General features: G+C 28.2%; 1 protein-coding gene across 1 annotated transcript; it reads left to right on the forward strand.

Annotated features, from left to right (window-relative positions):
• The first annotated feature begins 17,223 nt into the window (after positions 1-17,223).
• Positions 17,224-18,174, forward strand: LOC135922017 (uncharacterized). Its single transcript, XM_065456424.1, has one exon. The coding sequence runs from the start codon at positions 17,224-17,226 to the stop codon at positions 18,172-18,174; it is 951 nt and encodes a 316-aa protein (XP_065312496.1).
• Positions 18,175-18,206: the final 32 nt, after the last annotated feature.

Raw genomic sequence — 18,206 nt, forward strand, 5'->3', positions numbered from 1 at the left:
TACCTAAACATCCCCAGTTGTTCGGTACTCAATTAATTTATTAATTTACGTAATCTTGTTTTGTACTCCACTAATTTTATCTATTTATATAATTACTTAAATAACCAAAGGCACCTCCTCCCACAAAGGAGGAACACAAAAAAAAATCGTTTTTCCAATTTAATAACCTCGAGACTCAATTCTAATCCCCTATAATTATAGGATGTTGAGTTCTCCCTCTGAAATATAGAACTTCCTTTATTTTCCAGACTTTTCAATGTTTCAATTAGGCACCCTTTAATGATAATATTCCATTACATTAAAATATATCCCGTTAGCATTAATCATAAATGAGCATATCTCTATCTTTATAAACAGTATCTTTATTTAACCATTATACTAAGCGAGTATCGCTATCGGAGTACCCCAAAAGGATCAATATTTTCATTACTCATGTTTAACATATGCTATATATTTATCACAATAATCCCTTTATAAGGTACATTATCGATCTAAGATTCTGAAAAAATAAGAGAAGACTAATATTTAAGCATACTTCCATATTATCTACCCCTTCTTACTTTCTAACCTTACGTGATCATTATGTCTGATCACCGTAATTCCATTTATTAGCAAAATCTCATTTAATTTGGAACCAAGGTTTTCTACTATACGACCTTTTTCTTATTTATACCCTTTGTTATCAAACAAACGGGCCCATATAATTCTCCCAACAGGATATTTTATTCCAATTTTATCAACTGAAGGTAAACTAGCCCTGTCTTTGGATCTTAAGAAATCCAACGGCACTCTAGTCCTTCTTCCCAAAAATAACTCCACCGGCGTAATTCCCTCCCGGTTTCTGGAATTATTATTATATAAATGGGCAATCCAAACATCATTATTCTCTTGTTTGGTCTTTTTAATCCAATTTTTCAAAATAGCTACCCTCCTCTCCGCCTGTCCATTGGAACTGGGATGATATGGTGGACCTAATACATGTTTAATTTCCAACGAATTTTTATTTATAAAGGCCGGACCTCCATCAGACACAATTGTCTTGGGAATCCCAAATCTGGCCCACAACCTTTGCAATAATTTGATAACAATCCTAGTGGTTAATCCATGAACTTCTTTATACTCAATCCACTTAGAATATGCATCAACAACTAAAAAATTTTGGTTTAAGTCAAAGAAATCAACCTGGATACGTTCCCAAGGCTTTTCAGATTTCGGCCAATAACTGTCTATCTCCTTCCGGGGCATAGCGGCACAAGAATTACATGTAATACAACTCCTGGTAATTTTTTAAATATCATTACCCATACCAGGCCACCATACATACTCACGAGCCCAAGATTTCATTTTATCTCGACCCTATGTCCTGCATGCAATAAACGTATAATTTTACACCATAATTTCCACGGAATTACGGCTCTATTACCCCGCATCAAACAATCATCCACCACAGACAATTCCTTTTCAATTTTTTTATAAACTTTACCATTATTTTTTCCCGTCAAAAATAATTTTACTCCATAATTCCTTATCCTTTAAGGTATTGCTTTTAAGATCCTCCCAATTCGTAGGACCACCCTTCAACATATGTGATAAAGAAAAAATCAATGCCTTTTCTCTATTCCCTATTATATTTTTGTTAACATCAAGATCATCCTCACTGGATTCCAACCTAGATAAAATATCAGGCAAACAATTTTCTTTGCCACGGCGATATCTAATTTCTACATTGAAACTCCCCACCAGTAACAACCAACGTTGCAACCGGCGAGATAACATTAACTCTTTATTATCCTTCTTAAATAAATAAATTAATGGCTTATGATCTGTGTAAATAATAAATCTTTTACCGATCAAATACTCCCGACACTTGGTTAACCCAAAAATAACCGCTAAGGCTTCTTGTTCAATCACAGAATACCTAGTTTCAACTTCATGAAAATATCTTGAAAAAAAAATAATTGGTCTTTCTAGCCCATCAATTATATGTAACAATGCACCTCCAACACACTTATTGGATGCATCCACGTCTAAAATTATTTTTAAATCATTATTAAAACATACTAAAATAGGTTCTTCACCAATTTTTTTTTTCAAAATTTAAAAAGCATTTTGTTCAAATTTCCACTCAAAATGAACCCCTTTTTTAAATAAATCGTACAATTGAGATGCCACTTTTGAAAAATTCTCCACAAAACGATGATAATAATTCACCATGCCCAAAAAAGATTGTACTTCAGCTTTGTTACTTGGCTGATTCATATTAAATATTTTTTAAATTTTTATCAAGAGGTTTCACTTCAACCCTATTAATCTGCATTTTTTTCAAAAAAAACGAATAATACAAGATCAAACAATCCAGTTAATAATAACAATTTACAAGAATGAACAATGGATAATGTTATTTAAAATGATATAATGAATTCTCTATTATTACATTATATATTATTATAAAACTAAATGTGGTTGTAATAGTATAATTACAACTGTGTACCGCCACAGTAATCGCCCCGTCATTTTTTTATCACGCCTCCACTAAAGTGTCGGCTATTCTCATTTTATGTCCAATGTCTGAGAAATCATATCTAAAAATATATGTAATATGTCTTACCTACACAGACAAATGCTCTAGGGGATACTATGTCAAAATGTCCTGAATTATTATTTTTATATAAAATACTTATTCATTATGCTTAAGCTAAAGATTTTTTATATGGCCATTTCAGCAAGGAAGTTATTTCCATTTCAAATTTAGGTTTTCTTATGCAACTAAGTGTGAATTGAAAGTTTTTATTCGCATTTAAAAAGTTATATTAAAATTGAAAGTCATGCGTACATTCGGCATTACACCGAATTGTATTAATACAATTTTGAAACTCCTCCAAAACAAGGAGGTATCGTATTTTTGAATCGAATAATTTTAATATTCATGAATTGAAAAATTCCTTAATTTTATTCGTACGAATAATAAAAAATTTTCAAAAATGAAAAGAACAAGAGTATAAAAAAATCTTAAAATTTTTTTAAATAAATCTTTGAATATTTTTTTTAAAGAAAATTTGTGATTTCATTTTTATAGATTTCCTTTGCATTAATTTTTTTTACTAAACATATTTGGAATTTTAAGCAAAATTTGATCAAAAATCTTTCTTTAAAAAAATATCCAAAATTTTTTTTTTACAAACTCGGGAAAAATTAGATTATTAAAATTTAAAAAGTGATTTATAGTTGTAGAAATAAAATAAAAAAAATAAAATTCTCCATAAGGAATATGTTACATTAATAATTTTTAATATATAAATAAGTTTTCGTATTTATGAATAATGTCGAATATATACGATAAAATGCAATTACATAAATGGCAGAAAAAAAATTATTGTAATTTTAATACTTTACCTTTTCCCAGGTTTTACTACTAATTTAGAAAACTAACTGATCATTGTAATCAAAATTCGAATTCCAATGATAATATGGATGAGATTAAAACTTTTAGGAAAAATATATCTCAAAATGTTCATTATTCAAATGATGAATCAGTTAATTCAAAATTCTTGATAAAATTTAAATTTTCAAATATCTATTTGTCATGTAAAAATGTTAGGATCCAATACTAGATTTTAGTATTTGGTTTATTTATATTTTAAATCATATTTTAAATCGGAACAAATGCTGAGCTCTCCCAATGGGAGGTTTACCAGTAGTGTTACTGGGGGGGGCGCAGGGGCTATAGCCCTTTGAAAATTTTGAATAGCCCCCTGACGAAGATAATTTTTTTCTTAATGGCTTCCTAATAACCCCCTGAGTTAGAGATAAATTTTTTGATAGTCCCCTGAACTTTTATAATTCTATTAAGTATTATATATAGATTTTATTTTAATATTTAAAAATTAATGAGACTATCTAAATTTTTACTAAATGAGTGCTATTTAAATTATTAGATTAGATTAATACAAATAAATTATATTTTATTATTTAAAAATTTATAAGACTATCTGAATTTTTATTAAACGAATGCAATTTTATTTATTAAATTAGATTACTACACAAATTATATTCACTATATCATATTGCAATCAAATTCTGTGTTAAAAATGAAATATTAACATCACTCATAATGTCTAAATATTAATTTAGCATTAACAGTTGAAAGTTAATTGAGTTTTATTACTTAAATTAATTTATAACCCTAATTAAATGAATATAATCATTTATTAATTGAAAATTAACTAATTTAATATTGCAATTAACCGAGTTCAAAATCACCTAATCAACTATTTCATTTTTAAATTTAATTACCATGCCTCTTCCTAAAAGTAAATTAAATGTCAAAATAAATATAAGAGATTTCTTTATATAAAGTAAATAGATGTATAGTTGAAAATCCTCTATTATATAAATTGGTTATAAAATATTAGATAAAATGCCACTTTTATAGACGTATTTAACAGTTATAGAATATATTACAGCTAAAATTTTAATAAATTTGTTAAATGCTTTTGATAATAAATATAAATAACAATTTGCATTCAATTCTTTAACACTATCTATTTATATGAAAATATTATTAAAAATTAAACATCTAGTTATTCATCCCACAATGGATGTAATCTTATTAGATTATTTTTTTCCTTCTCTTTTTTTACATGTTTTTAGGAAAGCTATTTTTTCTTCTTTGAAAAACAATTGTGAGTTTAATTAATACGAGTATATTCTTGATATTATTACAAACCACTATTATTTTAAAATATAATATACCAACAAGTGGTGGTGCAACAATAATATATATATAATCATAATTGCTTTTATCATGTCATTCTGGTCCTTATTTTATAGGTACAAAATATTTCATTTCCAATATGACTTTCTTGCGGTGTAAATAACGCAAGGCTTCAATATATTTGCATAATTATTTTTTCTAAAGATTTTTACTGTTTTTGTTTTATCATTTTATTTAACATAATAAATTCTGATATACTCTTAAGTGTCATGGCTATGACTGCAAATTAACCATCATCTATTATTTGTGTGGCTATGTAATTTAAGATTATTACTCATGCTGTCGAGAGCATTTGATTGAATAATTTAGATATGCAATAATGATCAACTGTCTAGTCGTTTATATTATTAAAAATGGAAGATAATCCTTTAGAAATTTAATGTCTCACAATAATTTTTTCGATTACCTATCTAGCTTCATAATGTCATCTAAGTATAACCACCATATAGTCTTATGATTTGGATTAGTCGTTTATATTATCCTCTTTAAGAATTATTGATTTAGTTAGGTCTACAAATTTTTCCCAACGTTATATTAGTTTAATGACTTTTTCTTAATATAGGTTGCTAAGAATTTTATTGCTCTGTGTGGTTTGTAAAATTATATCAATTGAGGTTAACCTTTTTTATCACTTGTAATTCTTTAGACAAAAATTTTTTATATTCGCAAAAATATTTAAAGTTGTAATAAATGCTTTGATGGAGCAATCAAAGGATCAAAATACTATTGAATTATCACCAACAAATTCATCCAACTTTAAATCAAACATTTAATAAATTTTATCTTAGTGTGTTTATTTTTGTAAATATGTTTATTTATATATAATAAAGTAATATTCCATATTATAGTGTCCATTTTTGAAAAATATATATAAATAAGCAAACTATTCAAAATTTATTTAGCATTTTTAATAAAATATATAGATTATTATAAATATATTAAGGTAGGATAAACAAATAAATATTATAATAATCAAATTATGAAAGAATGCGATTGAGTAAACAGTTATGAAAATCCAATAAATAAAAATATCAGGAGTAACATGATTGGAAGAAGTTACAATTAAGATCTAATAGTGTATATATATATTATAAATTTTGACACAATAATTAATTAAGATCAAAATTTGAAGCCTATCTAGGATTTTAATTCATTGACATATAATTTAGCCAATATATCTTTAGAAATTAAATAAAATATTATGTATATAAACAGAATAATAGTGTTTGATTTTTTAAGATATTGACTATTTATATCTTACTATGTTTTATTGAGCTAACAATATTTTATTTTGACATCATCTTATGTGATTATAATAAAAAAATTCAAAAACCAATTAAATAAAATTGGGCAAGATGGTATGATTTTATTATTTTAATAAGATATTTAATATTCTTACATGTTCTTCTAGTGTACATTTTTATTATCAAATAATTGAAAATATAATTAAATTATTTTATGTGCATTATTTGTAAATTATAATGTTCTCCTCATCCTTGTATAATTAAAATAAGCAATTGTTGTTTATCTTGTAAACTAAAGAAATCCATATTGTTTAATAAAAATTAAATCACGTTTCAATTTTAAAACAAGGAAAAAACGTGCTGCTTTCAATTTAAACAAAGGTGCGTTGCGTTAAAAAACGTACAAACTCAAACGCTCAATTTGTGCGCACTATTATGTATTTTTTTTAATAAAAGATGATATGTACGTCTGTACATCTATCTCTCTCTTCAGAAATTTAAACTTTATGCCCTTATTTTTTAATTTAAAAAGTATTTTGAAATTAAAATTATTCATAAGATTGCTTTTAGTAAAAAATAATTTTTTGAGCTTCAAATTTTTAGAAAAAGATCTCTTCATCACATCCTTGAGTATTATTCGAAGATGAAGACGTTTAGTTTTTATATGACTTCTCTTAGTGATAATTTTAATTGTCTTCAAATTTATAAGTCTCAATTTTTTTTTATCGCATTTAGTAAGAGTTTTTTTAATTTTATTATTTTCTTTAATCTTTGTTTCATTGTTTTCTTTAATGTTTATTTCCTTTTTTTTATAAAATCACGAATATTTCAAATTTTATTATATAATTTATCTCCTTTAGTTTATATAAATCTCTTTCATTTTGAATATTTGATTCTAATTCAATATTTTTCAATTTTTTGTTACTAGATTTACAATTACAATGATAATTTCTTTTATTACAATGTGTTTCTTTATCATATTTATTGTCTAATTTATTTTTCTTATCATGGGATTCACAGTTATGACATCTAAAGTTAAAATTTCTGTAGTCTCTACAATTACAATTTTCATAATATCTAAAATTATTATTGTTGCAATTTTTATTATAATTAATATCATATTTTTAACAAAGTTTCGTCCAAAGTTGTTTTTAAAATGCTCATTATATTTATAATCATTATAATTTCTTTTGTTATAATTAATATTTCTATTATTATTATAATAACCTATGTCATTAGTATTATAATAACCTATGTCATTAGTATTATAATAACCTATGTCATTAGTATTATAATTTTTTTTAAACTGAATTTTGTCAATATGAAATCCATAATGATCTGGGAATTGAATTAAATACGGCCTATTTACGTAATATTTTTTAATTGGGGCTAATAATTTATCTTTAGGCAATTTAGTTAATTCCCACATTTGGTCATAATCCCAGAAATCAAAAATACGAAAAATGTCAATGGGTAGGTCATCAAGAAATTTAACTGTTAATTCATTATTAAGTAAATATTTTCTAAGGTTATCTAAGTATTCATATATGTCCATTATAACTGATTTATATTTAAATTTTTATTAAATTCTTTTATTAAGTTATATTGGAATTTTATAATAACTTTTTTTTTACGTGGATTTAGAATATTTTATAAATCCATTACCTATTGTCTAACTATCATATTGTTCTTGTAAGTCCATATACCCAATTTTAATAATCATTTCCATTTATAATAACTCCATTATCCATGATACATGCGTCTAGTTTGATATTAAGTTTAGTAATTCTCCTTCCCAGTTGAATCACCCGTGTCATAATTTTGTGTGTGTCATTTATCGGCATATACACAATATATATGAGATTTTTTTATATATATCATTGTGAGTTATCATTCCGGGGCGGGGCACCATGTTATATATCAATAACGGTGGTGTTGTATGGACAAGAAAAAATGTTTTATTTATTATAAATATATCTAAAACTAAAAATGATACTATCAAATAAATATAAAATAAGGTATATATTTATGTATTATAAAAAAACAATTTAAATGAAATATATATTTAAAGGCTATAATAACAATTTAAGTTAAATAAAAAATTAATAAATCAACACAATTTTTTAATTTTGATTTTTTAATTTTATTTAAATATGGTTTTTATGCCTGTCATTTTTATAAAAAATTTCAAATAACCATTAAAATTATAATTCTGTATAATGCAATATAAATATTTATTCAAATATCTATAGTTCATTTATCATTTTCCCATATTTTGACATATTTCCCTGCTTTGGATATATTATAACTCCATTTTTTGCCAATACTTTTTCATTATTTAGGAAACCTGCAATTTTTTCTTTTTACGAATTTAGATTTATTTTTAATTTATATTTTTTGAATTTATTTCTCAATATGTTTATAACATAAATTTGATAACGATTATATTCGAGTTTAAAGATAAAATAAAACCAAAATAGACCTTTTCTACTTTCAGGGACTCTTGGTTAGATATTAAAAACTTAAGGAAGGCAAAAGATGTAGATAAATTTAGATTTTATTTTCTTTTTAAATTCTTTTTTTATGAAAACATTTTAAAATTCTTTATTATTAAAATATCTTCTTTTATTTGACAAAATGCTATTCTATATATATATTTCATTTAATTAAATATGTACTTTTTTTTGTGAAAACATTTTAAAATTCTTTATTATTAAAATATCTTCTTTTATTTGACAAAATTCTATTCTATATAAATATTTCATTTAATTAAATATGTACAAAAATTAAACTATCTACTAGTAATAAAAAACAAATTATTTATAAGGTTAAATATCAAAGTAAGAAAAGAACAATTTATTTTAAGGTTAAACATTAAAGTAAGAAAAGAACAAATTTAAGGTTTTTACATATAACATTTTTTTTTACAAAAGTAAGAAAAGAAAAATTTGTTAGGCTAAACAAAATTATTTTAAAATAAGCGTGAGTTAAAATGACCTTAATACAAAAATATTAAAGTTTTATTATATTTAAGGTATAAATATTAAAATGACGTTTTTATTGTAAGTCAAGTATTTTTACATCTAAGTTTAAAATGAGTTAAGCAGATGATAGATTTAGTAACTCAAAACAAAAGAAGAGAGCAGTGATGTTAGAACAGAAATATACCTAGTTTTATTTGAATTACATCATTCCACGTAAAATCGATCACGATTCGACCTACCCCTTTTAAAATTGTTAAAAATTTCTGGAATTATTTAGAAGGGTAAATAAATGAGAAAGCCGTTTATTTTAGCTCTCTAGTACACATGGTTCTCGAGATATAGGGGCTCATAGGTACAAAAAAGAGCCACTTTGGAATCTGTAAAATTTTTTAAAAGCTTATATCTCAAGAACTATTTATAGTAAAAAGATGTATAATATATCATATTGTAGGTAAAAAAAATCTCTAAAAGGCTATCATAAAATAATAAAAATTGGCGCCAATTTGAATCTTTAACTTCCGGTTTATCTATAATGCTTTACCTGTATTTTTAAGCAAAAAGGGGAGTTTGTTTTCGAAATTTTCTTATTGCTTTTTATTTAGACACCTTTTATAAATATATATACGATGTCAAAACTTTGGCGACGCTATCGACTCCAAAAATTTAAAAAAATAATAGATGGCGCTTTATGAAATCACGGATTTTGGTTAAAATTTTGCTGCAAACTTATCAATAAACGGATATTTTCACTTTTTATACTAAAAATATTTTAAATTTCTATTAAATATACTAAATAAATTGAGGGGCAGTGTGGGTAAATGCCCATTAAACACTTAATAATGTAATATATTTCCAATAATAAAATCTTTCGTATAATTTTTTTATTATTCATTCATATTAATAATATAGAAATATAGAAATAGAGATAGACAATCATATTCATTCCATAATTTAAAATTTGTGAAATGTTATATTTAATATTTGCGATTCTGTTGAATTAGAATAAAATTTTGTTTCAATTTTATCCTGAGAAATTGGATAAAAAGCATGAAATTTTTGCGTCCCTGGTATAGTACGGGCTTTGTCGAATCTCTCTTTTAAAATTATTTGTTCTTTCTCATATTCATCTTCCATAATATAGGAGAACTCGATTCCTTAATAAAAAATTTTAATATATATATTAATAAATTATAAATCATATACCTTTTATATTTTCCTTACAATAGGCAAAAAACTCTTAAGAAGTTATTTGTTCTGAAGTAGTTCTTTGTAAACTTGCTCTAGCCACTAAACGCTTGACGGTACCTCCGACCCCGTCACAAGCTGATTTGCCATGAGATGTAGCCCAGAAATGCCACTCAGCTTTTATCTCGAAATCATATTCATGGTGGCAAAGATTGATTAAATTTTTCCGATTTTTATATTGAGCTGCTGCTCCATCTGAAAAAAAAGAAGAATTTTTTTGGCAGGCATTGAAATTTCTTTGTTAAGTATTGAACTAAATATTTTTAGAATATATGAACCGCAATTGTATTATGAACGAGAGATTCAGATATTACGAAACTTAAATGATTTAAATTATTAAGTGACTTGTAATAAATGACAAAAGGATGAATGGTAACTTGAGATTTATTCCAGTGAAACCCCTGTACTTCATCTTGAACCACAAAGGCATAATTTTCAGCAAAATCTGCCTGCACGATATATTCTCCTTCCTTTAAATTAATTCTAAGAGAATTCATGAATATTGTTTGCTGCTTTGTTATTAATGAGTGTAATAGTAAAATATTTAGCTTTTCGAAAAGCGTTTCTAAAAAATTAAAGGTTGATGAAGTGATAGTTAAAAGATCTGTACGATCTGTTGTTACCCATTGCTTGTTTTAAACTTTTAATTTTTTAAAATATTATTATCGTAAATATATAATTTATAATATGTCTAATATAAATTCTTTTTTAATGCAGCTGTTATACATTATCGTGCCAAAAAGTCATTCGCTATTATAGTAGTAAAGCAGAGATCTAAAATATGTAAAAAAAATTAAGAATGGTGGGGGGGGGGGATCAGAACTGGAAAATTTTATCGCATTTCTTATAAACTTATAAATATTTTCATTTTTAGAAATAATATTTTTTTTAAACATTAGCGCCATCTATTTTTTTTACGATTTTTGATAAAAATGTATATTTTTGAAGAGTCGATAGCGTCGCCAAGATTTTGACATCATACATATATTTATAAAAGGTGTCTAAATAAAAAGCAATAAAAAAAAATCGAAAACAAACTCCCTTTTTTTGCTTAAAAATACAGGTAAAGCATTATAGGTAAACCGGAAGTTAAAGACTCAAATTGGCTCCAATTTTTATTTTATTTTGATAGTCCTTTAGAGATTTTTTTTACCTACAATATGATATAGATATATTATATTATTTTTTACTATAAATAGTTCTTGAGATATAAGCATTTTAAAAATTTTACAGATTCCAAATTGGCTCTTTTTTGTACCTATGAGCCCCTATATCTCAAGATCCAGGTGTGCTAGCGAGCTAAAATAAACGGCTTTCTCTTTTATTTCCCCTTCTAAATAATTCCAGAAATTTTTAACAATTTTAAAAGGGGTCGGTCGAAAATGGGCCTTTTTTGATCGATTTGACATGGAATGGCCCAAAAGCGTTCAACCAACCAGCCATGGATAATTTTAATTATATCATATCTCTTAACAATCATTAAATTAATTTATTCAACAATTTATAATTATGTTTATTGGAAAAACAGATTTATTTTTCAAAATTTTTTTAAAAATTTAATAACCACTATTAGAGCTTAACCCTTCATTGTACAAATGAAAAATTCCTCAAGTGAATAGGCATTGTACCAGCCAGCTGAGTGGGGGGATTATTTTCCTTCCAAAACTTTATAGAACAATCTAGATAATAAAAATGTTATTTATAAAAAAATAAGAAAATATTTTTATAAACTTATAACATAAGTTTATCTATCCCTAAATTGTAAATGGGTTGTTAATTGTCAGCTATCACCATACCATTGTTGCTATTTATCTAATAGATTGTTATACAGACATATACTCTCAACTGCATTCCATAACGTTAATATAATTATGCCTAAAATGAGAATGAGAAGCGGCTGTTATTCTCATTTGTCTCCTAAAGCAACTTTTATAATGATTTACTCTGCCCACATCATATTCAATTTTTATATTCGTCTACCTTAGACACATCTCGTTCAATATATATCCCGCATAAGTTATCATTCTAAATATATGTAAAATCTTATTTCCTATTTTGAATACTATAAGTGGGTTAACATATAAAAATTTTAAATGCATGATTGTCTCATATGCAATAAATCATCAAACATAACCAAATCAATGATGTTTCTAATTCATGGTCCTCCATCAATTGTAAATGGATTTCAAACACAGACATATACTACCAACTGCATTTCATAATAGGTCAACATAATTATACCTACAGATATACATTATCAATCTTATATGATTTTTTAAGTTATTTTGTTTATAAAAAAAAATTTGATAATGATTTATAAATCCTAATGTATATGATACTCTTAAAACAACTAGACCCTAATTACTCTACTATTTCACAGATTCCTAATGCAATTTTAATATGGATTACCCTGTCCTCATCTTACTTAATTTATACATATATATGTCTACCTTTGACACCTTTCCTACATTACACATCCAGCATAAATTATCATTCTAAATTTTTAAATATATGTTAAATTTTATCTATCATTTTGATCACCCTGAATTCTATGTATTAATTAGAGTGTTGGTAAATAAAAATTTAAATGCATGAAATATGCCCCTTATGCAATAAATCTACAAATATTACCAAAGCCAGAAAGTTTCAAATCCATGGTCCCCCATCCTCCAGATGTAGAGGTTCAAGGCTACCATGTATAATATCTACAGATCCTCCTCCCTTTAGTCTATTAAATCTAGCAAGCCCTACCTCCTATTGTTTCTACTGACTTGCCTGCCAGTCAACAATCACCCAACATACAATCACGGGCCAATAATTTTTTTATCTCTACCCAACTTTCCCACCATATCCCGCATACCACGGGGTGCTCATAATTCTTTTGCAGATTCCTTCAACAAGTAATCCTATCAACAGTGAACAATCTTGGAAATCTATCCAATTGCAAAAACTTACTATGTTTTACCAATTTCACTAGTGTTTGCAACGGTCCGGTCCGACCGGTCGGACCGACGGTCCGGTCCGGTCCAGTCCGGTCCGGTCTTATTAGACTTTTCGGTCCTATGGGACGGTCCCGTCCAACAACACGGTCCCACGGTCCGGTCCGGTCCGACCGAAGACCGATTAAAGAATATAAAAGTTTACTATAAATTGCTTTATAGTTAATGTGTATGTACATGAACATATAAAATATGATTATTTAATGCCTAACACTATATAATATCTAATTCATCGTTTACTTTTTATATTCTTCCGTTTCATTAAATTCAATATTCATAGTTTACTTTTTATATTCTTCTTTGATTAGGCATTTGTGTATAATATAATAAAAATGAATTGATGATATAATTGAAATATTAATAGGGTAATTTAACTATTCATTTTTAATAAATTTAAATGCAGAATAAAACTTTTGTAGCTTTATAAAAAAAATTTTTTTAGGTGGGACCGGACCGCCTGGACCGGACCGGACCGACGGTCCCACGGTACGGTCTCATTTGACTTAACGGTCCATCGGTCCGGTCCCATTTTAGAAAAAAAAGACCGGACCGGACCGGACCGTTGCAAACACTAAATTTCACCCTTAAAATTCCCGATAATAAAAATATTTTATTATCCAAACATATAAAAACATCAATATCCCTCTTCAACCCTAATCCCATACAAACCCCTACTCCCCAAACCTACCAATCCAATCCTCTCCCCATTTCCTGTAGAGCTAAAATAGTCTCAAACAAAATAAACAGCCTTAACATAAAGTCAGCCCTCCGGGTTATGACCTCTGAAGACTCCTTAGCCCCAAATAATGAGTCCACCTTAGAAGCTTTGATTTTAAAACAGCCCATATGTGATTCGGAATTTGCCTTCTCAAGTAAAAACTTCCATACAGCTCCCAAAATCAACACTGATGAGACAATCAAAGCTGTTAGATCTTTCAAAAGATACTATACCGGAAGTCTTGATGGCATTCGTGCTATTTTCATCCAAGACATTTTAAAACATTTCATATAGAACCCTTTTACAGAACCTTACCAGGTTACTAAATATAATTATTAATGGACCCCTTCCATCACCTATAATTCCAATTCTCTTTGGGGCCCGCCTTATAGCCCTCAAAAAAAAGGACGGAGGTATTCGCCCAATTGCTGTTGGGTCGTTTTTCCGATGGACTGTCTCTAAGATCATTGCTTCACGAACAAAGGAATCCCTTTCTTCATTCCTGTTGCCACTTCAACTAGGGTTTGGTGTTCCAGGAGAGGCTCTGAAATTTCCGCTCACCTTGCTCGTTTAACTATAGCTAACAGAATACCAGATGACGCGGTCCTAAAGCTGGATTTCAATAATGCATTTAATACAATAAAACGTCAACACTTCGTTCCCCTATTTTGCAACCAATATCCCGAATACTCTACAGCTATTCGAGTCATACTTTTTTAAAATTCAATAATTACATAATCGAATCTCAAGAGGGAATTCAACAATATGACCCCTTAGGCCCAGCTCTCTTTTGCAAAGGGATTGACAAGATCAAGACAATCCAGGAAATTCAATCTAAATCTAACCTTACCTTAAATTCCTAGTATCTTGATAACGGCATTGTCTCGGGCATCTCTCCACAATCACGTCCATCCCCCTCATCATTGAGAATCTATCTCATATAACAGGACTATCTTTCAACCTCCTCAAATGTGAAATTTGCTTCCTAAATCCCACTTCTATCCCTTCAGACATGGCATATCACGTCATCAACAGAGACGAGATGACACACCTTGGATCACTTATAGGAGATGAAAAGCCATTGAAACATTTTTAAACAAATCTCTTAATAATTTATACAAATTAAATACATTATTTAATTACCTCCCAGCACATCAATCTTTTTTTTTAATAAAAAATTATTTCAATATACCTAAAATGTTTTACGCCCTGAGATTTCCTCCGATCTTTAAATGCCGCGACTTGCTCGTTTCCCATGAAACCCAAATTAAGGGTTTTCTTGAAAACATATTAAACCTTATATTTTCTAATTCATCTTGGCTTCAGGCCACCCTTCCCAGCAAGTCAGGTAGTATTAGTATACGATCCCCGATACAACTTCTCTCTCAGCCTTTAACTCATCTCGTCTTGCTGCTCAATCTATCATTGATAATGGATCCACTTCTTAAAATATTGACCTCTTTCAGGCCTTCACCTTTTGGGACAGCAACTGCTCACCCACTCTTTGTCGTCCCGCTTCCAGCATTCAAAAAGAATGGGAAGCTCCTCTGATCGCCCGTTCCGTTGAATACCTTATTTCGAACAGGTTCTTTGAGGACAATCCATATAACTTAGTATTATTTGCAAGTTCAGGTTATGAATGGCTGGAAGCCATCCCCAGTTCCAATCTTGGCCTCCTCTTGACTAGTGAACAGCTACGCATTTCCACAGCCCTCCGCCTTGGCTGTAATGATGTGGTTTCCTCCATTTGCATCGACTGCGGCCATCCCATCGAATCGAAAGCTTACCATCCCTTGCACTGCAAGTTCTCCTATAGACGACAATTGCGTCATAAATCTATTAACAATTTTCTACTAGCTGCTCTTAAAAAAGTTAATATTCCATCCACCCTCGAACCAGTGGGCCTCTCAAACGAAAAAGCAATACACCCTGTTGGCATATCTCTCATTCCTTGGCCCAATGTTCGCCCACTTGCTAGGGACTATACCTGTGTTGCTTTTGCCGCCAAGTCCAACCTCTCATTTTCTGCCATCGAAGCCGAAATAAAAAAAAACAAATATCCTTGCATCACCATAACCGTGTTTATCCCAATCGTTACTAATACCCCAGGCATGTTCGGAAGTGATGCTCTCAATTTCATTAAAACCATAGGAAAAAAATGAGGCAGATCTCAGGGGACCCCAATGAATCTTATCTTCGTCAGCAATTTCCCTGGAAATATGCCGGTCCAATTTTTTAAGCATTCACTATTCTCTAGAATGATTTGTACTTTTTTTTTAAATTTTTTCCCTCAGTTCTTTTATATATATATTTTTTTTTAAAATTCATTTTTAATATATGCTTATTTGTTTTTTTAATATATATTTTTAATAATAATTTGTAAAAGAATAATTTGTGAAAATTTGTTTTTTAAATAAAGTATTTACCCGACGAAAATAAAAAAAAATAAGTTAAACATCATTGATTTTTTATAAGCCAAATATATAAAGTTTTTGATTTTTAAATTACAATTTACTTCTTAATATATAAATTTATAAAAAATTGCTTGTAAGAAATATCATAAGAAATTTTTGATCTTTTAAATGCATAAATGAATGAAAGGAAAAATGCGTTCAGCTCGTTGTAAATTTGCTCCTCTCGGTTCTTTTTTGAGCTGTTCTGACGCTTATTTGTCAGATTTTTATGCCCTCTGAAAGATTCCTCCCCTATATTTTATATAAATATTTATCAATTTCCTATCATCCCGTTATTTCTAATTATGATTAACTTTATGCGTTTTGTCGTTATACGAAAAGGCGAAAAAAGGTGAAATTGGATTTACAAGCTAAATACCATTTTTCATTAATCAACCCAGCATAATACTTTAAGTTTATATAAAAAGGAAGTATATAGGTAATTAATTTACTATTAATTTAATATGACATGCAGATATTTTATGCTATTCTAATTACATAGTTATTATTTATATAGTATATAAAGGTGCACATTCTATTATCAATCAAAAAGGTCATATCCTACCCAGACCAAATCGGATATGTATTATTATGATATTTTGTTTTCTATTATAATATTAAATTTTAGTAGATCAACTTGCCCATAAATATAGACCTCTCAATACTCCATTCAGTCTATAGAAAATATTGTACATATTTTTGGTCATGTACCATTTCTATCCCTGTTTTAATATTTCGATATTTTGACCAATTAGCTAATTAAGACAATTTACGACAATCATAGCGTAGTTCCTCAGCATCTAAATATGAAGTCGCAACCTTTTAAAGCAAATAGGGGCCTCAAACAAGGATGCATCCTTTCACCGATTATTTTTAATGTAATAATGAATGATATCCTAAATAAATCCCTTAAACAGGAAAATGCACTCAACACATATTACAGTGATCAACAACACCTCAATGATATGCACAAATCTTTAAACTTTCTATGTTATGCCGACCACGTATGTATTCTAGCCAACTCAGAATACAAATTAAGAAATATTTTATCATTATTTGTCAACAACTGTGATGGATATGGTTTAAGAGTTAACTACACAAAAACCAAACTGATCACCTCAAATACCGATGCGAGTCACTTAAACCCCTTTAACTTTGAGGGTAATATGATAGAATTAGTGTCAGATTTTAAATACCTAGGAACCAGGATAACATCATTAGGCCTCACTTTTTTAGATACGAAATCGAGTACGAATAATGCTAGACTCCGCTATCATCAACTGTCGAAATTATGGTCATCCAACCAAATATCTACAAATTTAAAAATAAAACTCTTTAAGTCCCTAATTATACCCATTTTTACCTACGGTCTGGAGACTTGGCAGGACTCAAAAAGTAACATCAACACAATTCAGACATTTATAATCAAATGCCTTAGAAGAATCACCAAAACGTATTACCAATACAACACATCAAATACAACGCTCTGGAATAGATGCGACATCCTACCAATCAATCGTCTCATACCCTTGAGGAGACTAGAATTACTAGGCCATAGCTTAAGACACTCGCAGGAAACGTCCTTGAAATGGTGCCCTGACGGTAGGAAGAAAACTCCTAAATACTATTGGTTGGCGAAATGTTTGAAAGATATGGACCTGATTAATCTCTCGTTTGCAGATTTCATGGCGCTCAGCAAAAACAAGAAACACCTAAAGGAACATTTACAATATATGTTAAAATATGGCCTAAATTAAAATTGAAACCGTTCTTCTCCTTTACGTTCTTG

Source organism: Gordionus sp. m RMFG-2023, chromosome 1 (assembly GCF_954871325.1).
Source record: "Gordionus sp. m RMFG-2023 chromosome 1, tfGorSpeb1-WG-v2, whole genome shotgun sequence".
Classification (NCBI taxonomy): domain Eukaryota; kingdom Metazoa; phylum Nematomorpha; class Gordioida; order Chordodea; family Parachordodidae; genus Gordionus; species Gordionus sp. m RMFG-2023.

Excerpts from the sequence above, each read along its gene's own strand:
- LOC135922017 (XM_065456424.1), top strand. The coding sequence starts at position 17,224 with ATGAAGTCGCAACCTTTTAAAGCAAATAGGGGCCTCAAACAAGGATGC.